At 42.5% G+C, this 22,422-nt stretch overlaps 1 protein-coding gene and 1 long non-coding RNA gene across 8 annotated transcripts in view; both read left to right on the top strand.

The window, feature by feature from the left end:
• The window catches only part of DIS3L (DIS3 like exosome 3'-5' exoribonuclease), a 33,386-nt gene that overhangs the window by 329 nt on the left and 10,635 nt on the right, over positions 1–22,422 (top strand). For 2 of the 7 annotated variants that reach the window (XM_036438267.2, XM_036438222.2), the window contains exons 2-9: positions 1,210–1,363; positions 8,962–9,090; positions 10,308–10,443; positions 14,734–14,910; positions 15,911–15,989; positions 16,971–17,150; positions 20,625–20,794; positions 22,116–22,277. In XM_036438267.2, coding sequence (XP_036294160.1) covers positions 1,210–1,363; positions 8,962–9,090; positions 10,308–10,443; positions 14,734–14,910; positions 15,911–15,989; positions 16,971–17,150; positions 20,625–20,794; positions 22,116–22,277 — 1,187 coding nt within the window. Of the gene's footprint in view, positions 1–380; positions 510–596; positions 613–852; positions 872–1,091; positions 1,108–1,209; positions 1,364–8,961; positions 9,091–10,307; positions 10,444–14,733; positions 14,911–15,910; positions 15,990–16,970; positions 17,151–20,624; positions 20,795–22,115; positions 22,278–22,422 lie in introns of those variants that run through there. The other 5 variants (XM_036438249.2, XM_045581354.1, XM_036438258.2 and 2 more) reach the window with 5 other exon arrangements.
• On the top strand, positions 5,114–6,682 carry LOC123652296. The gene is made up of 2 exons (XR_006741559.1): positions 5,114–6,256; positions 6,496–6,682. It is a non-coding gene; the product is annotated as an uncharacterized LOC123652296 (long non-coding RNA).

Raw genomic sequence — 22,422 nt, 5'->3', positions numbered from 1 at the left:
AGGGAGCGGGGCTGGGAGAGGGGGCCTGGCCGGGCGGAGCCAGGGGAGCGGGGCCCGGAGGAAGCCGGGAGTCCTGCGTCCCAGGAGGCGGCGGGAGGCGGAGCGCGCGGCCGGGGACGCGCCGAAGCCAGGCCCCCGGGCCCCCGGGCCCCCGCCGCCCCGGCCTCCCCTCCGTCCGGACTGCTGGTCGGGAGCTTGGAGCTGCGGCCCCCGAGCCGCAGAGACGCCGAGGCGCGCGGCTTGTGGGGCTCCTCCCCGACGGCTGCGCCCAGCACTGGGCCCGGGGCTCCCGAGAGCCCGGAGCGCGGAGCCCGCCCGGCTGCCCCCGGGGCTGCAGGCGGGGACAGGGGAGCCCTGAGCTGCGGGCCCCGCGGCCACTGACGGGACGCGAACCAGGGGCCTGGGCGCGGGACCTGCTGCCGCCCTCTTTCTTTGCTCCCTACACATCCTCTGGCCGCCAGCTCGGAGGCCGCAGGCTTCTGTCCAGGGGAGAGCCCTCCTCACCTAGGGTCTGTGCACGAGGCCCACCCGCCTGTCCTGGAAGGTCATGGGGGAGTTGCATTTGGGGCTGCAGTGCACTAACCTTCCTGCACTGCCCATTGGACGCAGAAGGTACTCACTGGTTCTCTTCCCTCTGTGGGGAGAGGAGCGTCCTGGGCCTTTTCAAGGAACATCTCAGTGACTTCTTGGCTAACCAGCTCCCTGACTTGGTCTGGGTGGACACCCTGCCACGGCCCTTGCTTGCCCTGAGCATCTTTTCTGGACCTTGGGGACTTATGCGCATGTTCACAAACTTGAGACAGTACCGAATTGAAATTGCTGGACAGAAACCAGCGGCTAACAGGTGCATTTTTAGAGTGCCTCCTTAAATGTAAGCTTCTCCCCAGTTAACGCAAATATTCAGGTTGTGTTGAAGATGTGCCTGTTCAAAAAAAAAAAAAAAAAAAAAAATCAGTTTTCCCCTGCTCCACTGGCAACACTGTAAACCACACCGAACCTTTATTTATCACAGCTTCAGAAAAATGAAGGTGCTGGATTTACCTGAACGCTGGGCCTCTACCAAAGCACATTTGTCTTGTCCTTTAAAAACTTCACGGCATAGTTGAGGTTGGAAGTTATTTTGCACAGGAGGGCACCGTGACATTGAAATAGTAATAAACCAGGTTTGCAAGTGTTGTCTAATCTCTTGCATTTTGAATTATGTTTCAGATGGGAAACTCTTGTCTGGTGATGTGACTCATTACATGGTCCCAGATTGGAAAGTTGTTCAAGATTACCTCGAGATCCTTGAGTTTCCCGAATTAAAGGGAATTATTTTCATGCAAACAGCTTGTCAAGCTGTGCAGCATCAAAGAGGCCGGAGGTATCTGTTCTGCATTATTTATTTATTGTGTTGATGCTCTACCCCCCCACAAACACATACATACACACATACACCCTTTTTTAGGGAAGATCCTTTGTTGTAGGGGAAGGGCATGCATTTATTATTTTGTCAGAAAATATTTTTTTAACTAATGTAGTATTCTCTTTGCTGGTAGGAATGCAATAACATTACTTTATATTTCTGCTTCAACATCTGTCCAAAAGATCTGACTTGTAGATCAATAAACTGCAGTGTCCCCAGGATGAGGGTATTTTAGATCCTTGGCTTTTGGTTTACATTTTATACAGTTATTGCTTATTTCTTGTTGATAATGCCTATTATTTAATCTTCTTATTTATAGATCTATTGTTTCAGATGCTTGCTTTTTATTCCCTTGGGGAAAAGTACTTTAATTTTAAATTTTAGACTCCTTTAGGGTAGATACAAATCGTATTTGTAGTGATTTATTCAATGAAATCAGAAATAACTTGTTTTATTTTTAGGTTACTGTTATAACTACCAACCCTAGTAATTGTATTTGCTAAACAAAGGATTTTTTATTGAAGTCGGTCTAAAATGCTTGCCTTGTACCTTTTAAACAAATGCTCAAAGATTGGTTTTGTTTCATTTAACACTGGGAAAAGATTTACGATTTGAACTTGAAGACTCCTGCTGTATGGAAGCAGCATACAGCATTACAAACTATATATCCAGACTCTTAACACCCCAAGTCATTTAAAAAGCAGAAACCATGCATTTATTCTTTTTTAAATGTTGTCGTTTCTTCAGATCTTAGTCGTAAAAGATGAACTGTGTTTATTTGTATATGAAAATGATAAGTTGTCCTTATTATATGCTCAGTTCAAAAAAATATGCATTAAGTAGATTGTGTGCAGGTTTTTCAGATAGAATATTTTTAAATGAGCTTGAAGTTGATTTTGTTCAGACAGAAAGATATAGATGTTTATACACATTCAGATTTAAATGCTGCTCCAGGTGTCGTATTTCAATTTCTGCTACTAAAATCAATTTGTTGTTATCATTCAGATTGCTAACACACTGCAGAGCCTTTTCAGCTTCTGTTTTCTAAAATATTTTTAATATTAAGGATTGTTTTAAAAACCAATTGCTAGGACATTAAAAAAAACAAAGAATTTGGATTTAAATGTCTTTTCTCCTGAACATTTCAAAAGTAGTTAACTTGATGAAAAACTATTGGTTTTCCATTGCTTTACCACGTCTATGAATATACTAGATGTGAAAACAAAAGATGAGTTATGAAGTAGGCCATATGATAACACCCTGGTTTCCCATTTGGTAAGCACTTTGTGAGCCTCTACTTTCAGGCCTTCTGGAGTAGTACAAAGTCTTAGCTCCTTTCTCAGCAGACATATTGTCTTGTTGGAGTCGGAAGCAAGAAGCAAGAAGGTAACTATGACATACCTTAGACAGTGGGATAATTGAATGTGGACTATACAAAGTGCAGAAGTATATATGGGGTGTGGAGATTAAGCTACAAAGTCCTCTGAAGAGGTTAGAGACTGGTCTTAAAGGAGGGATAGTGAACATGATTGATGTCGAGAGAAAAGAGGCAGGAAAGGAATCAGCAAGTTTGGGACTTGCTGCTTTGTCTGTCTGTTAAGCAGCCAGCTGTTGTGTTCAGATTGATGTAGCTCAATGACCAGAATGGCCTACGCCCTCGAAAGTGTCAGATGTGGAAAGCTAACTTTAGAATTGATGATCGCTGTGGAATAGATAACATTCAGGAGTTTGCTTTGTTAACCTGGTGTTCATAAGTGTTCAAAGTGGCCTGTTCCCATTAGTATAATATATTGTACAAAAGTGTAAGTCCTTTTACTTTTTATATTTATCCAGATGTGGCCTGGCAGAAGCTCTGTGGTGATCGCTTCATTTAATGTTGGGAAACGTTTTGTTTTTCAGATCTTCCTTGGAAATTTTTGAGATGCTAGTAAATAGCTTTTTATGTGCTTTTAGGAGCAGTATGGCTTTTTCAGTTAAAAACACCTGCTCAGGCCAGAGCGGATTTGGCTCAGTGGCTAGAGCGTCAGCCTGCGACTGAAGAGTCCTGGCTTGGGTACCTCAGTTGCAGGCTCAATCCCTGGTCCAGGGGGTGCATGCCGGAGGCAACCAGTCAAAGTGTTCTCTGTCTCTCCACCTCCCTTCTACTCTATAAAAAAAAAAAAAAAAAAAAAAAAAAAATCAATGGACAATATCCTCCGGTGAGGATTAACAAAAAATAAAATAAAATTCCTGCTCTGGTCTAGTGTCTAGTTTAAGGATGCCTTGCTCTCTCCTTTTGACCCCCTTTCTGATTTCTTCTGTATAGCTTCAGAGTCTCAATAATTCTCAATATATAACATAAGATAGGGATCATAGACTGTTAGAGTTGAAGAGGATCTAAGAGGCCAACATGATCTATCCCCATTCAGTACATCAGTATTACTCAACGTGAGAAATGTCACTGACTTTGTTTCTAAAAGAAAGCATTTCTCACGGACACCCAGTGTTTATTTAAATTATGTTGTTGTATTATTATTTAAATATGTTTAAACGTAAGTTAGGTGTAAGTCCTCATGCTTAAGTACTTAATACAACACTAAGACCAAATAGAGCCCTAGCCAGTTTTGCTCAGTGGATAGAGCATCAGCTTGCGGACCAAATACTTTGGTTGCAGGCACCTCCCTGGCTCAGGCCCTCCATGGTCGACTTGTGCAGGAGGCAACCAATTGATGCATTTCTCTGACATTGATGTTTCTCTATCTCTTCCCCTCACTCTTCCACTCTCCTTAAAAATCAATGGAAAAATATACTAGGGCGAGGATTAATAAAACAAAAAATCAAACCTTCAAATCCAATAAACAAAACTAAAATCAGAAAACTGCAAATGAACATTAATTTAATGTGACAGATGACATTATTTTACTGAAGTGGAATTACCAGAGTTGGAGAGAGACAGAGCTATAATCTGCCCCTGTATTTAATATGACTTTGGTGTGTGTGTGTGTGTGTGTTTAATAATATTGATGCAGAAAAATGGCCTGTTCTCATTAGTATATTATACAAAACAGTATGAAAAGTTAAGGTTTTGATTGTTCAGGATAATCACATTTTCTGCCATCTAACAATCCTCAAATGATTATTCAGTGAGGGGTTTCTTGATAACTCTGTATAAGGCTATCTTGTTGACCACATTCATTCACAGGGGTTGTTTTTTATCCAACAAATCTTTATTGAAAGACTATAGGTTCCAGAAACTGCCAGCACTGAGGCTGCAGTAGTGAACAAAAGTGGATATGATCTTGAGGGGAAGCAGGCAGTATCAGGTAATCACAGGAACAGAGGAAGAATTGCAGTTCTGACAGGGGCTCTGAGGACAGGGACAGGGCTCCAGGAGAGCCGGAAGTCATCAGGGAGACGGGAAAGGCTTTCCTGAGGGAGGAGCAGGTAGAAACCAGAGGAAAGCTTCCCCGGTGAGGAAACTGCTGTGCAAGGTCATAGGGAAGGGAATGCTGCTCCAGGACCATAAAGAAGGCCTTGAGCCTAAACCAGTTTGGCTCAGTGGATAGAGCGTCTGACTGCAGACTGAAAGGTCCCAGGTTCGATTCCGGTCAAGGGCATGTACCTCGGTTGCGGGCACATCCCCAGTAAGGGGTGTGCAAGAGGTGGCTGATTGATGATTCTCTCTTACCGATGTTTCTAACTCTCTAGCCCTCTCTCTTCCTCTCTGTAAAAAATCAATAAAATATATATTTTTTAAAAAAGAGGAAGAGGAAGAAGAAGGCCTTGGATTGGGTGGTAGACCTCGGGGGCCTCAGCAATGTCAGTGAAGGGTCTTAAGCAGGGTGAAATGACATAATTAGATTGCTGGTTTTAAAAGATTACTGAGCCAGTGGAGAAAAAGCAGGCAGAAGACAGGAGGCTTTTGCTTTAGTTCAGATGAGAGATGTTGGTAGCTTAGAGATGGAGAGAAATAGACACTTCAAATAGCTATTTAGTAGGTAAAATGTATAGAACTTCTTAAGTACGTGACCAAGAGGATTGAAAACATGTCCACACGAAAACTTGACGTGAATGTTCATAGAAGCTCTATTTATATTAGCCAAAAAAATGGAAACAACCCAAATGCCTATCAATTGATGAATAGTTTATTCATGCAAAGAAATATTATTCAGCCATAAAAAGAGATGAAGAACTGATACATGCCACAACTAGATGAACCCTGAAAATATTATAAGTGAAAGAAACTAACCCCACAGAAAAATTATATAGTATATGATTCCACTTATATAAAATGTCAGAATAGGTAAATACAAGAAACAGAAAGTAGATTAGTTCGGTTGCCAGGGGCTGTGGGTCAGGGGAAATGGAGAATGACTGCTTAATGGGTATTTTTCTTTTGAAGGTGATGAAATGTTCTGGAATTAGATCGTGGGCATGGTTACATAACTCAGTGACTATACTAAAAACTATTGAAATGTTCATTTTAAAGGGTGAATTTTATGGTATGTGAATTATATCTCAATAAAGCTGTTACTTTTTAAAAAAATCTATAGAACTTAGTATGGATTTAGATAAGTGAGGTGAGGAAGAAGGTGGTGTCAAGGATAACACTACAGTTTCTGGCTTATGTAAGTGGATGGAGAGAGGATGCACCCAAGGAGGCCTAAGGGGGAGGGGCGGAGAAAGGTCTTGAGTTTGACGTATCTGAGGCTTTCAGGAGGGCAGGCACTGACCACAAAGGGTGCCGCAGTGAGAAGGCAGTGGTTCAGCTGGTCCCAAAGATACTCTGTTAGAAACGTTTTAAGAGAATCACCTAATATAAATGGAAACATAAACTTAAAATTCTTATAGAAAACTCAAGGACCTTTGAAAGTAAGTCTAGGTCTAGCTCTGGCCGGTTTGGCTCAGTGGATAGAGCGTCAGCCTGCGGACTGTGGGGTCCCAGGTTCAATTCCGGTCAAGGACATGTACCTTGGTAGCTGGCACATCCCCAGTGGGGAGTGTGCAGGAGGCAGCGATCAATGTTTCTCTCTCATTGATGTTTCTAACTCTCTATCCCTCTCCCTTCCTCTCTCTAAAAAAAAAAAATCAATAAAATATATTTTAAAAAGGAAAGTCTACTTGACCCTACCAAGGTTCTGTGGAAACTGGCTGAAGAAACACAATGCTGAATGCAGAACTCACTTCCCCGCTGATTGTGGGACACCCACTTCTCATCCCCAGGGAGTACAGTCAGCAGGGGGATGGGATGAAGGGATGTTGCATCTGTCAGATCACCTTGGGTAAAAATAGTAAAAACAAAAAATCAATTTAAAGAAGTTAAATTCAGCTGTCCTCCTAAGAAATGGTTGGAAATGTTTTTGATAATAGAGATTTGGAAAACACTGAAGCCAGTCCAGAAGCATCATGTCTTTAAGCTTGAGCCATGTCATAGCGTGTATCAGAACTTCCTTCTTAAAGTTGAATGATATCCCATGGTACATATATTTACCACATTCTGGTTTTCCACTTACCTGTCAATGGACACTTAGGTTGCTTCCACTTTTTGCTATTGTGAATAATGCTGCTCTGAACAGGAGTGTACTAATATCTTTTTGAGACCCTGCTTTCAATTCTTTAGGGTCTCTACCCATTAGTGGGATTGCTGGGTCCTTTCATGGTTCTTGGTTTTATTTTATTTATTTGTTTGTTTGTTTGTTTGTTTATTTTGAGGAAGGGGTGGTTCTGTTGTTTTCACCAGGAGCAGGACTGCTTCGCACAGAGGACAGCAGTGAGATGTGTGGGTGGCGGCCCCTGAGGGCATGCAGTGGAGCCAAAGACCTGGCACCCAGGAGAGTGCAGCAAAAATGTGCGGGTGAAGGATACTGAACCAGGGAAATACTTGTAAACAAATAATTACACTAAGTGCAGCTGCTTTATTGGGGGTGTCTACAATGTGATGGTATATAAAGGGAACACAAACAGGAGAATATATATGATCAGGAAAAATGGGCAATCTGTTTCTGGTGTTTCCTCTGAGATCATAAATTGTAGATGTTTATGAAGCCTCTTCTAAAATATTTCTTATTGCTTAACAAATAAATGCTTATTTGGAAAAATTCGTGCGTAACAGAAACGTGTAAAGCAGGAAGTAAAAGCCTTGCCTCACCGGTCTGCAGGGATGATCACTGTTGACAGGTGGTGTAGACTCCTCTGTGCATAATCTAAGAGGCTTTAAAAATGATTTCAGTGTAACTGTGAGTGTGGGAAAATTACCGACTTAATAAGTTCTGGGCATTGTGGGGTGGGGCAGCTTTTTCTGCACGGTGGGATCTGTTAAAGAAAGCTGCCATCCACAGAAGTGAAAATGAATCCCTTTGTTTATTAGGGAATTTTACAAGTTGTATTAGTTGATGATTCTTTTTCTGTTGGCTCAAATACAGAATTACCAAGAAAAGAAAATCAGTGTTTCTTGTTTTCTAATGAAATGTTGAGACAGACGATGGTGGTTAGCATTTATTTGGAGAGTTCTGTCTTTGCTTTCATGAAAAGACTGATTTCTTTTTTTCTTTTTTTTTAAATATATTTTATTGATTTTGTATGGAGAGGAAGGGAGAGAGATAGAGAGCTAGAAACGTCGATGCGAGAGAGTCATCGATCAGCTGCCTCTTGCACACCCCCCACTGGGGATATGCCCGCAACCAAGGTACATGCCCTTGACCAGAATCAAACCCAGGACCCTTCAGTCCCCAAGCCAACGCTCTATCCATTGAGCCAAACCGGTCTCGGCAAGACTGATTTCTTAAAAACCCATGGTGGCAGCCTGGTGATGGGAATGGAAGGGCACAGATTTTATTATATTAAATAATAAGTCATATACCTTGGATAATTTATATATCAATTTAATATCTGGTTTCATGTCAATCTCTTTTTTAAATAAGCATTGTCTTCCTATGACATAACGAAGTATTCTGTAGTCCATATTACCCAGACTATCGAAAAGCACCTTCTCAGAAATTGACCCATATAAGGCCCCATATTTGATTTGTGACTCTGACTAGCATTGGATCTCCTGATGGGAAACCTTAAAACTCTCTGTTAGTTCTCTGACAGATGAAGCCGGCCTCACTCATGTGAATGACGTGGCTGCATAAATAAAACTTACAGACAAATCCCCATACTTAGTTTTCCAGGGCTGCCAGCAAAAAGCAAAAGGCACCAATGCCTATGCCATTTAGAGAACAAAGTGAGACACAAAAGTGAAGTGAGCCTTTGAAGTGCGGGCTCTGTGAGGCAGCGTCATATCATTACATAATAAAGGGCCAGATGTCCCAGAAGGAGGGAGAGGGATAGAGGGGTTGGACTGATCCACAAACTAATTAATGAGGACCTGCTCAGACACATTCCAGCAGACAAAACTGAGAAGGAGCAGCCCAATGATCCTGCGCACACTAAGGTCACTATTAAATAAATGGTTCTCGGGTTTTAAATGATCAATCTTTTTCTCTAAACGGCCTCATCTTTTTTGATCCTTAGCAAGAGCTGGCAGGAGATGAGTACCTGCTGTGTTAGATTTATTTTTCTCCTCTGTGTCACAGGCAGTATAATAAATTGCGAAACCTCTTGAAGGATGCACGTCATGATTGCGTTCTCTTTGCTAATGAATTCCAGCAGTCCTGCTACCTCCCTCGGGAGAGAGGAGAATCCATGGAAAAGTGGCAGACGAGGTATGGCACCGAATTGCTGTGCGTGTTCATGGGATCATCTTCTGTAATTTCTTTAACCTTGGCTATTTGGGAATGAATCTAAGTGGTATGCTAAAATCAACAATTATTCTGGAACCATGATGAATGCTGAAATGCTTACTATGTCAATGTTTTAGATATGTCAATTGAATGCCTAATTGATCTATTTTAGAAATTATAATTAGGGAGGTTATACCCAGAGTGACTTTGCCCCAGACACTAATAGCTAGCAGAGTCATTCCAGTGATCCAAACATCATCACTTCAATGCTTGTGTGTGGGAGTACAGGGAGTCCTACTCTGGAGCTAAGATCTCAGTTTCTCTGATGTACCTCTATTCCAACTAGCCTTAGTAAGCTGACACTGGTAGGCTCATTCTAGTAGATCTGTTTTAGGAAGAGCCGTGTCATAGTTTAGATCCACCTAAAAGCAGGGCCTGAAGCAAGGACTTGGTGTGAGTTGTTTACTTCTGAGGCAGTTCCCATAAGCAGGACTGAGGCAGTGGGGATAGTGAGACAGAGAAGGAGGGAACGCAGGGAAGGATATGTTCATGCTGTGGGAAACTGAGGCTCCGTCCTGCTGGGATCCCCTGAGAAGCTGAGTAGAGTGTGCCTGAGAAGTTACCTCGAAGGTCGGAGGCTAGGGCTTTGAGTGAGTGCCCCCGTTAGCTTTTTAGGATAAGCTTTTTCATTTATTTTTCGAGAGAAATGCCCATCAGTTGCCGCCTATATGTGCCCTGACCCAAATCGAACCTGTACCTAGGTATGTGCCCTGATCCGGGATCAAACCCTCAACGTTTTGGTGTGTGGGAGGACACTCCAAGCAACTGAGCCACCCAGCCAGGGCTTGTTTCTTTATCTTTTAAGCCTCACATAGCTTGTCATCTATGTGGTGCTGTGTCACTCACTCTCTCGGTAAAAAGCGTTAGCAGATGGCAGAACCTCATCGTTTTTAGGCCACATCAAGCAATGAAAGGGATCGAGGTGGCCAGTGGATGTCGTGGGGAAGAAGAGATGTCAAACGCTTTGTATCCCCCAGAGTACCCAACCCGGGGTGTTTACAACAGTGTCAGGAAGTATTTGTGGAGTGAATAGCTCGCTGTATAAACCAAAGGATTGCAGGCGAAAGTAAGATATAAAATTCTGAATAAGAGCTTGTGTTTGTCTGCCCTGAGGGCTCACGTGCCCTTTGCTTTTCTAGGAGCATCTACAAGGCAGCCGTTTGGTACTATCACCACTGCCAGGACAGGATGCCCATCATCATGGTGACAGAAGACGAAGAGGCAGTTCCGCAGTACGGAAGTGAAACAGAGGGAGTGTTTGTGATTTCTTTCAAGGTATTTCCAGCTGCGGGGTGTGTGTGTGTGTGTGTGTGTTCATTTCCTAAGTAGTTACCAGAGGGCTCTAGATCCCTATGGCAATATAGAAAAGGGAAAATAAAGATTGAAGGAAGACCTGAGGAAGTTCCATGTCTTCATCACTCCCCAGCTAATTAATCTTGACTTCTGCAAATCTGCGCAAACTACCTGTGACTGTAAGGCCTATCGCATCCAAGACCTCAATCCAACAAGCCGCTGTTGACAGAGCTCGTGTTTGTAGTTTCAGCAATAACAATATTTAAGTGATGATGATGATGATGATAGGTTGAATCTTATAAAATTGCCACTGTTCTGTTGTTTTTGACCTACAAAATGGCGATTTTACCTAGTTCCACCTACTAGCAATATCTATGCCAGACACTGTTCTAAATGTATTATTTCCTTTAATTCTGGCAACAACCCTGTGAGGTATGTGTTATCATTCCCATTTTATTGGTGAGGAAGAAAACTAAAGCACAGAAAGGCTAAGCAACTTGCCCAAGGTCATATGGGTAGAACTGGGATTAGAACCCAGGCAGTCTTTATTCCAAAGCTCTTAACTTTCATGCCTTACTATTACTACCTCCCAAATAATTCCTCTGAATATATATAAAACACAATTTTAAAGGCCAGTCTTGTTTCTTCACTCTTCCCCGCTTATGAACATGCATGGGGGTTGAGAGAATAAAGGAAGGGGTGAGACATGATATCGTTTTTGTGAGGGTTGTTGGGTCAGTTAGGTGTACAGATCATAGGAAGGAGCAGCATTATTGGTGACAGGTTCTTGGTTGTCTTAGCAACACAGTTCTTCTATTTCGTAGGTACCTTTTGGGACAGTTAGGATGAGTATTAATCTCTCTATCGATTACTGGTCTCTTCTGTCTGCCCCGTTGGTCAATCAAGTTCCAAGGGTTGATATCTTTTTTTTGACTCAGAGACTAGAATGAGGTCCTCCATTACCCCTGTCAGTTTGCAGAAAGTCTAGTTGGATTTTGAATTGTAGATTCTATAAGTGTTCCAAGGTGCATGTATTGCTAAAGATTTGCCAATAGAATTCTCCTGGCCTGCCCCACTATAAAAAGTGTTCTGGCGTGCCGGCGAATTCCAGGGCACTGGATATTAATGGCAGTGTCACTTATTTTTTCTGTTGCAATACATCATGTCTTGTTGCTGCAGAGGACAGTTGACTAAAATTACACTTTTCTGCTTTTTGTGAAAATTGTTTTTTTTGTAGTTTAGTGGTGTAGTACAGTTTTATTTTGTATAGCATTTCCTAAGCAAACTCCTCTGTGACCAAGGGCTTCATAGAAGTGAATGATAACAGGAGGAAGGAGATCCTGTGAAGATCAGATGGGAAAGAAGCCTGGAATCTTCTGTGGGGGCTTGAAGTTAGATGGGGAAGAGCGAAGGCAATAAAGCCTCTGGAATAGGTGGTTTATAGTAATAAAAGTTAATCGTGGTAACTTTTATACCTTCTCGTTATAAATTCAAACCTTGGATAACAGGACTGGAGAATTTTCTGCAAAATAAATTTCTTGATTTACATGAAGTCCTTAATTTATATAGTATCTGCTGAATTAGAGACCTTTGGGAAATTTATTTTATCTTATTCATTTTTTTGGGTGTAAAGCCTGGTGCTTTTTAAAATCACTTCTAATCATTTAATGTAATTAATTGCAATTTAGCTTAGATTTATGTGTGGGAGTTTTTTGCAAATTAGGAGTAAAACTTTTTTTTAAATATATTTTTATTGATTTCAGAGAGGAAGGGAGATGGAGAGAAAGACAGAAGCATGGATGATGAGAGAAAATTACCAACAGGCCGCCTTCTGAACGCCCCCTACTGGGGATCAAGCCCAGGACTTGGGCACGTGCCCTGACCAGGAGTCAACCATCTCCTCCTGATTCATAGGTCGACACTCAACCACTGAGCCAGACTGGCCAGGCAGACTTTTTTTTATCAATACTTTTTCTCTGATGTTTTAGCTATAAATTTGCCTTGTCAATGAACATGAAAAGTTGTAACAGCTATCACTTAAGCAAGCCTTATTTTCATTTAGCACTAAAACGGACCACTGCATACTCACTTCTCACTGAGTTATCCATTCTGTTTCATACTACTCACATTCTTGTTTTAAATGCCTTTTAATTTTAACAGTTCACTTTACAGTGTTGTTTATTGAAGTTATTTGTTAAATAAAAAGGCATAAATTTAAACACACACACCCCTAAGAAGACAACTTTTACCAAGGCTCCTGTAACTTCTGGTGTCTTTCCTGACTCCCCCCGCACCCAACCGCCCACAATTTTCTGAATTATGTTTTCCAGCTTAACCAGCTGCACCACAAGAGCAACTGCCACTAATCCTAAGTAAATATTTCTTATTCTCCTTAGAAAGAATCAAACCCAGCTTTTACCAGACCTTTGGTGTCTGAGGCTCATACTCACGGTGTGCAACAGTTGCTTTTTTGAGCAGAGACTAATTCTTGGTGCTGATAAGTGACAAGTGACCATAGGATTGGGGTACCAATGTTAACACAGACAGAACTTCTGGGAGGACTAGGGAAAGAAAGGAAGCAGTTTTAATAGTACCCTAAAATTAGTGGGAGAAAAACTAGCATTAACAAGGATAATTTGTTTTCTTTTTAAGTATTGTACAGAAAGAGAATGCTAGATCCTACCTCAGACTTAAAATTGAATTAATTCCCAGCCGGTGTTGCTCAGTGGTTGAGCATTACCCTATAATCCAAGAGATTTTATTCCAAGTCGGAGCACATGCCTGGATTGCTGGACCAATTCCCAGTGTAGGACGTGCAAGAGGCAGCCGTTCAATGATTTCTCTCTCATCGTTGACGTTTCTATCTTTCTCTCCCTCTCTCTTCCTCTCTGAAATCAATAAAAATATATAAAGTTGAGCTTAAAAAATGTATCTGAATTTGATTTTGTTCCATTTGAGGGAGTGTTCCCTGGACACACAGAGTAGAAGTAACACAGCCAACCTCACCCACCACACCATCCCTTGTGGATGATCACCTTGGGGTTTTGTCCAGGGCCTTTCTGGAAGAATTTCGCCAAGATGTTCAAAGGTATGCGGCTATACTGACGGGGACTCTGGCCACTTGTTTCAAAGTTATGTTTGAGACCAGGTCATCACACTGCTAACAACTTGGAGTACCGTTTACCTGAGGAGTGTTACCACCTCTGTGGACAGTCACAGAAGAAGGAAGGCCCAGTCTCTGGGTGCTGATGAAGTGGGGGAAGCCTAACACCAAAGCACACTTTGCTCACTTGACTTTCCCCGCTCTCTGCTCGTTTGACATTGCCAGTGGTTTGAAGGAAGGGAGACGTTTTCTTACACACTTTACTTCTTGCCATTTTTATATACTTAAGTCTCTTATAAATTTCAAACATTTCCGGGTATTAAAAAGATAGGAGCTTTTTCTGTCCATTCGTTACTGGCAGACTGTGTGTATATGCCTGTCTGTGGAGAGAGAGGGAAGGAGATTTGAAAGTTCAAAGTAATCAGGGAGGTGAAAGGGTTCCATGGAGGAACAGCCTCCCTAGGGTTCATTGGCAAGGCTTCCGGGGTTAATGAGATGGTAGAAGGTGAACTGGTAGCCGAAACCAGTTTGGCTCAGTGTATAGAGCCTTGGTCTGTGGACTGAAAGGTCCCAGGTTCGATTCCAGTCAAAGGGCATGTACACTGGTTGCTGGGACATTCCCAGTAGGAGGTGTGCAGGAGGCAGCTGGTCAATGATTCTCTCTCATCGATGTTTCTGGCTCTCTATCCCTCTCCCTTCCTCTCTGTAAAAAATCAATAAAATATATTTTTTAAAAAAGAAAGTGAACTGGTAGCATGAGGTTTAAGAAGGTTATGCTCATTTGACACATCTTCAAAACTGCATGCTGGTCATTCCTATTTGAGATTGTTTTATAATCCTACATAATAAAAGGGTAATATGCAAATTGATCCTAATGGCGGAACAACCAGAACAACCACTCAAACAGTCACTATGAATCACATTGACTACCTCTTTGTCCCTTCCCCCGGCCAGCAGGCACCAATCGCCTGATGGTGAACGGGGAACTGGGGGTGGGTGTCAGCGGGGGGTGGGGCCAGCTGCGGACAGCTGGGGAAGAAGGCACTGTCGCAGGCCAGGCCTAGCGATCCTACCCACGCACGAATTTCGTGCACCAGGCCTCTAGTACTACTATAATGAAGAATTACTCTCTTCTGACCATGTTTCTCTTGTACCTTCATTGAATGCAGAATTACCTGGACAATTTTTGGCCTGATTTAAAAGCTGCCCACGAGCTTTGTGACTCTATCCTTCAGTCTCGGCGGGAAAGAGAGAATGAGAGTCAGGAGAGCCACAGGAAGGAGTACCCTGAACATCTTCCCCTGGAAGTGTTAGAAGCTGGCATTAAGTCTGGACGCTACATCCAGGTGAGGTGGTAATGAGTGCGCATCAGCACCGGCCAGTGTGTTTTCTTCTCTTCTTTCCTGTCTCCTGTCACAGGTGTCTGATTTCACAGGCTGGAAACAAGATGGGTGGCTATGAGCAAGCCCAGACCAGCGAAGTTTAAGGTGCTTTGGGGGTCATTCTTCCTGTAGATGTGGCTGTCTGGCTGGAACTGCTCTATAATGTTCTTAATTGGGTTACATGTTGAGCATCACACGAGTAACCTTGTAAATGCCTTCTGTCACTGGGAAAGAGGATGTATTTTTGAAACAAGGTCTGGAGGTTTGGCAGAATTATAAAATTTGTGAAATTTGGCTTATTCACTTCTTTGTCATTTTTTCACCCCTTTCAAGGGCCCTTTATGACCCCCTAGAACCCAGAACCTGTATGCTGTCAGGGTCTTGAGAATAAAGCAGATAAAATTATTCAGATTTTAAGTTTTGCATGTACATGTGTGTGTGTGTGTGTTTCTATGCAGTTTTATCACATGGTTAGATTTGTGTATTTACCTCCACAATCAAGATACAGAATTGTTCTGTCTTGGATTTTGCATTTTTAACAAGCTACTCAGATTACTTTTATGTAGACAGAATAGAATACAACACTGAAATCCTTCCTGTAAGTGTGGGTATTTTAAATTAATATACCTAGAAGGACTAATTCTTCCAACTTGAGAGTAAATTTCACAACATTCTTGGGAGGGCACTTTGAGAAGGTTTTTAAAGACCACTCATCACTTAGGTAAGATAGATCTTGGCACTTTCAGCACCTGGTATAGCTAATAGTTCAAAATGATGGTGTATTCCCTGGAGAAAAGAAACCTTAGGTGATGAATATTAGTCCTAAACAAAGGGATCACAGACCTTATAAAAAGATTATGGGGTTATTTTTATATAGGTTTTTTTTTTTAATTTAAGTTTTTATCTTTTGGAGATAAAGCAGGCAGGAAAAAAATGTCCACATTGATTTTTATTATGATTTCAGGGAATTCTGAACGTCAACAAACACAGAGCACAAATAGAAGCTTTTGTGCGACTTCAAGGAGCCAGCAGTAAAGATTCAGGTTCAGTACAAACCTTACGTAAATCTCTGTGCCAGCTTTTCGTTCTGATATTACCCAGTGAAGGAAGTAAAGTTGAAATGGTCACATCATATATGCCATGTCAGATAGCCCCACGTACACACTGGGCATGTGGGATCATGAGTTGATTTTTTTTTTTCTTCTCTAACTTTTTGTTGATGATTTCTGAATTTATTGTCAGAAACTTTAAAAATTATAATAACTAATATTTTATTGAGTGGTTACTAGGTACTTTTGTAAACACTTAACATCGGTATTATTGTTTTCCACCTTTTATACATGAGGACGCACAAGGCTACACGCAAGGAACTAAACTCCAGGGAAGCACAGTAACTTACTTGCCCAAGATCAACACTTGCTGAGTGGGGGGCTGAGACTGCTACTCCGACAGTCTGACCATGATTTTAAGACATTGCCCTCAACTGCATCAATGTGCTATCTTATTGGAATCACTAAAAAAGTATAAAATGAAGAAAATATGTAAATAAGTTGAATGACGTCTACAATGGCTCGGTGAAGAGACAGTCAGGGAGCGTGGCTGGGCTGAAGGAGAATGAGCAGTGGCTTTCTCGGGCGCCTGCTCGTCAGAATCCCCCGTCAGGGCTGCAGTGTCCATAGTCCATCAGCTGCTGGCCTCGCCCCGGCTGTGCGGCTCCTGCGGGTGTGTGACAGAATTTCCGGGTAGGCTTCCATGGTCTCAGGCAGGGACCTGTCGCCTCCTTTAAAAGACGATGGAAGGTGATCCTTTATGAAAGCACTTTATACAGTACGCCATGGCGGCTGTGTTTCCTCATCCCTAGCCTGTGGAACAAAATAAAGAAGCTTGACCTATTTTTTTTTTTAAAGGAGGCTTTTCTTTGTAGGAAAGCTGATTAGACCTCAGATATATTATGTTCGAAGTGCCTCACTGGTGTGGCGTCCTCCTTGGCTTGATGGGGTTTCTCTGTGCTGTCCCACACACAGGTTTGGTTAGTGACATCCTAATCCACGGGATGAAGGCTCGAAACCGCTCGATTCACGGAGACATGGTGGTTGTGGAACTGCTTCCTAAAAGTGACTGGAAAGGAAGAACCGTGGCCTTGTGTGAGAATGACAGTGATGACAAGGCCCCAGGGGAGTCCCCGAGTGAGCCCATGCCCACAGGTGAGCCGGCTGCAAAGTCACACAGTTACCCATTTCTCTTGTGCAGTGTTTACTTTGCCTCTCAGCAATCCAGAAATTTTGCGATTATTAATATACGATATAGGCTCTTTTCCTACATTTATCAGTTTCCCCTCTCTGCAGGTTTATTTTATTCTCATCAGCACCCAGATTTGCTGTAACATCTCCCATCTTAAAACAAAAACAAAACCCCCTTGAGCCCCACATCCCCTGCAGCTACGACCCTTTTCTCTGTTTCCGTTTGTGGCGAGAATCAGTGAAACGGTTAACTTGCATTCTCTCTACTTCTCTGCTCATTTCCTCCCAAAGACACTACATTCAGGTGCGCTCCTCCCTCCCTCACCCCCCCATGTTCCCGCCCTAAAAGAAAACCTTGATCTCTTGTCAGAGCCACCAGCGACCTCAGAGACCGCAGTCCGTGGCATAGGCAGCCTGTTGGTAGCACTTGGCCTCTGGACCACATTCTCGTCTTTGGCTTCTGGGTTCTTCCCTCCCCTGCAGGTTGTGCCCACCTCAGTTCTTTTGCTGGTTCCTCTCATCCTGTTCTCTGTCCTCTTGCACGCGCCTGGCTCCTCCCTGGCTCTCTTTTATCCCGAGCACTCTCCACAGGAGCGCTCACTCAGTCCCCTGGCGTTCTATCTCCAGCCCAGACACTTTTAGCTCCAGGCTTGTCTGCTCGGTTGTCCATTTGGCATCTTCAAAATGTCTAATGGGCATTTCAAACTTAACACGCCTAATAACAAACTCCCTATTTCCAAACCTGCTCTTCCCATCTCCATGAACAGCATGTTCACTTTATTTTTTTTATTTTTTTTTCTAAATATATTTTATTGATTTTGTACAGAGAAGAAGGGAGAGAGATAGAGAGTTAGAAACATCGATGATAGAGGGTCATCGATCAGCTGCCTCTTGCACACCCCCTACTGGGGATATGCCCGCAACCAAAGTACATGCCCTTGACTGGAATCGAATCCGGGACCCTTCAGTCCCCAAGCCGACGCTCTATCCATTGAGCCAAACCGGTCTTGGCAGCATGTTCACTTTAAATTAAACCCAAAGACCCTGGAGTCAGCCTTGAGTTTTCTTTCACATGTCAGCAAGTCCTAGCATCTCTGCCTGAATTCAGCCACTCCGTACTCCACCACTTCTCTCCTAATCGGGTCCACTCGAACTCCTTGGCGAGATTTCCCCAGCGGCCTCCTTGCTGGTCTCCTGCTCCCACCCTTGCTCCCAGATAGTCTTTTCTACTCACAGAAGTCACCATGGTCCTTTAAAAAATCTAGGTCTTGCCAAAACCAGTTTGGCTCAGTGGATAGAGCGTCAGCCTGTGGACTGAGAGGTCCCAGGTTCGATTCCAGTCAAGGGCATGTACCTTGGTTGTGGGCATATCCCCAGTAGGGGGTGTGCAAGAGGCAGCTGATCGATGATTATCTCTCATCGATGTTTCTAACTCTCTATCCCTCTCTCTTCCTCTCTGTAAAAAAATCAATAAAAATATATTTTTAAAAAAGTTACTATGTTCTTTAAAAAAATAAAAAATAAATAAAAAATAAAAAATCTAGGTCTTGCCACATCCCCAATCAAAATTCTCCAATGGCTACTTCCTATTTCTCTGAATAAAATCCGAAGTCCTTACTCTGGCCTACAAGGTCCTGCCAGTGTGGGCTGCTGCTATCATTGTCCTCAGCATTCTGTTCTGCCATGAGCCAACTTGTCCTTTCCACCACCGGAAACGAGCTGTCCCCAAGCATCCTCACACCTCCTGTTCTCACTTCAAGTCTCTGCTCACATGTCACTTAATTTAAAATAACGCTACTTCTGACCCTTTCTTACTCTGGGTCACCTTACCCTACATATATCTTTCTTAGCAATCTTTACTGCCTCACATATATTTATTGTGTTCACTGTTTCCCACCCTACGGTCACCCAGACTGCAGTGTACACTCCGGGAAATCAAGGACTTTGTGTTTTGTTTTTTTGTTTTTTATTTTTTTTACAGAGAGGAAAGGAGAGGGATAGAAGAAACATCGATGAGAGAAAAACATCCATCAGCTGCCTCCTGCACGCCCCCCACTGGGGTTGTGCCCACAACCAAAATACATGCCCTTGACCGGAATTGAACCCGGGACCCTTCAGTCCACAGGCTGACGCTCCATCCACCCAGTCAGACCGGTTTTGACAAGGACTTTGTTTTGATACTGCTGTATTCCCTGCACCTAGCACAGGATGATTGCTGGTAGAGGCTCAATGAATGTTTGTGAAAAGAAAAGATAGCACTTTTAAAAAAATATCTATTTTTATTGATTTTAGAGGAGAACGGAGAGGGGGGGAGAGATAGAAACATCAGTGATGAGAGAGAATCATTGATTGGCTGCCTCCTGTACGCCCCACACGGGATTGAGCCTGTAACCGGGCATGGCTCTGACTAGGAATCACACTGTAACCTCTTGGTTCATAGGTCAGTGCTCAACCACTGAGCCACTCTGGCCAGGCAAAGACACTTTTAAATAGTAAAACTTGTTTTTTCAGTCAGTGATGATTAAAAGTGTTATGTATCAGACTTAAATGATTTGTATCCTTTCCTGTATATCATGTTGGGCCAAACAATCTTGGCTGGTGGGAAAATGCAAGAAAAATGGTAAAAATGTCCAGTAGAGGGAGCTGGTTTAAAAAAGTAAAAATCATTGACTTTTCCCAACATTCCTAAACCTGAGATCAGTAAGGTAAGAGTAAAAGAGAAAGTGGAACGATTCTAAATGTCACATCAGGCCCCTCAGAAGAAAGGGCATACTGCCAACGTTACTTAAAAAATCTGTTTAGCCGAAACTGGTTTGGTTCAGTGGATAGAGCATCGGCCTGCGGACTGAAAAGTCCCAGGTTCGATTCCGGTCAAGGGCATGTACATTGGTTGTGGGCACATTCCCAGTAGGGGGTGTGCAAGAGGCAGCTGATGGATGTTTCTCTCATCGATGTTTCTAACTCTTTATCCCTCTCACTTCCTCTCTGTAAAAAATCAATAAGATATATATATATATATATATTTTAAACTGTTTAGCCCTAGCCAGTTTGGCTCAGTGGCTAGAGCATCTGTCTGCAGATTGAAGGGTCCCAGTTTGATTCTGGTCAAGGGCACAAACCTGGGTTTTGGGCTCCATTCCCAGTGTGGGGTGTGCAGGAGGCAGCTGATTAATGATTCGCTCCCATCATTGATGTTTTTATCTCCTTCTCCCTCAGAAATCATTAAAAAATATTTTTTAATTGTTTTAATCTATCTTAATAATAAAATGCTAGGAAGGCAAATGCTTAAGCATCTCTCGACATGTGTGGATGTGCTTGAAAAAAATGGGATGTTGTATTTCCTGCTTTCTTCCTCACTTTCTGCTAAACTTGTCTGAGTCCAAATAGGTGACATCTCACCACTTAACTTTTGTTTTCTTTTGTTTTGTTTCCCCAAAGGCAGGGTGGTGGGCATCCTCCAGAAGAACTGGCGGGATTATGTGGTGACATTTCCATCCAAAGAAGAGGTCCAATCTCAGGGGAAAAATGCTCAGAAAATCCTAGTTACACCTTGGGATTACAGAATTCCTAAAATCCGAATTAGCACTCAGCAGGCAGAAGCCCTCCAGGTAGCTGACATTGTACCTCTACTGTTTTCCTCCAGTTTCTGCCAGCTCCTGAGCAGTTCCAGAAAGCATTGCTAATTCCTTTGCATAAGAAGGCATAAAATGCCCTAGCTGGTTTGGCTCAGCGGATAGTGTCGGCCTGCAAACTGGAAAGTCCCAGGTTTGATTCCGGTCAAGGGGATCAAGTCCCTGCTTTATCCCCAGTGGGGGACTTGCAGGAGGCAGCCAATCAATGATTTTCTCTCACCATGGATGTTTCTCTCTCTCTCCCTCTTCCTTCCTCTCTGAAATCAATAAAAATATATTTTTAAAAAAAGAAGGCATAAATTGTTGATAGCATCTGACATTTGAGATCCCGTTTTTCTTAAATTCTAAATATATAGAACCATCCATTAAGTAGTCCTTGGTTAATGAATGAAGGCCAGAGAGAAACTGTCCTAGAAAGAGCTGTGTAAGACAACTAGAGAGAACATACATTATCCAGCTGTCCAACACAGAAACTTTGAATAGATACACTGTGCCAACACTAACAAGCTTTCTTCTAGCGAGCGATATAGAAATACGATCACTCTGCCCTGTAGAGATGATATAGTGATACTTCACAGAATCGATTATCCATAAAGGAATGGAACACCAGAGAGAAGACATAAACAAGAAAGTTAGAAATTAAACTTTCACAGTGGGGAAGAGTGTAAGCATCACCCAATTTGATTAGCCTGATGCTTTGCTGTTTCTACATGAGACAGTAACCTGGTCATTGTGTACCTTTCCATCTGGGAGCCTTATCGTGTACGGCTTTCTGAGGCCAGTTGGAAGTATTGCTTTCCTTATCCAGGGTTTGCTAGAATTTGGGAGCATTGGCGTCAATCACACTGATACCTTCTTCCCCACCAGAAGATGACTTAAGAAATAAGAAATTAAATCCCATACACACAAAAAAATTAATATTTTTGTTTTGGGAATTTAGATTGTGCATAAATAAATTTGGATTGTGCATAAATGAATTTTTTCCTTGTGTTGCAAATGTTAACTAAAATGTGTTAGTAGGCTTTCTTTTCTTTTTTTTAATAAACTAAAATTCCCAGCCCATTTATTTGATGTAGAGAGGTGATGCCTTCCTCCAAAGCAGTGGGCCAGGTGTTTATATACCATATGATATTTGGTAAGACCTATTTTTAAAAACACACCCGTTATTTGCAAATTGGCTACTTTTGGAGCACGTTGTGGTTTCTCTCTTGTTTTTTGGTGCTTCTCATTGATCTACTTAATTCCTGGCGCTGGGCTCATGTGTTTTGTTCGTGTTTTTTTCTCTCCTTTTGTGCAGGACTTCAGGGTAGTCGTGCGCATTGATTCCTGGGAGTCGACATCCGTGTACCCAAACGGACATTTTGTGCGTGTTTTAGGAAGAATCGGAGATCTGGAAGGAGAAATTGCAACCATCCTGGTGGAAAACAATATTTCTGTCGCCCCTTTCTCAGAAGCTCAGGTCAGATTTCGCTAAGAACCTGGGTCAGGTGAAAGACATTTTGTACTTTTTCTTTTTGCATCTATTGTTGTTGGTTTCATCATTAAGAGAGAGAAGAAATCTTGGCACTGTCACAATTCACTGTCTAAAGGCGCACATAATGAAA

Source organism: Pipistrellus kuhlii, unplaced genomic scaffold (assembly GCF_014108245.1).
Source record: "Pipistrellus kuhlii isolate mPipKuh1 unplaced genomic scaffold, mPipKuh1.p scaffold_m20_p_1, whole genome shotgun sequence".
Taxonomy (NCBI): Eukaryota; Metazoa; Chordata; class Mammalia; order Chiroptera; family Vespertilionidae; genus Pipistrellus; species Pipistrellus kuhlii.
Note: the sequence above shows the minus strand (reverse complement) of the source record. Positions and strands in the feature narration are given on the sequence as shown.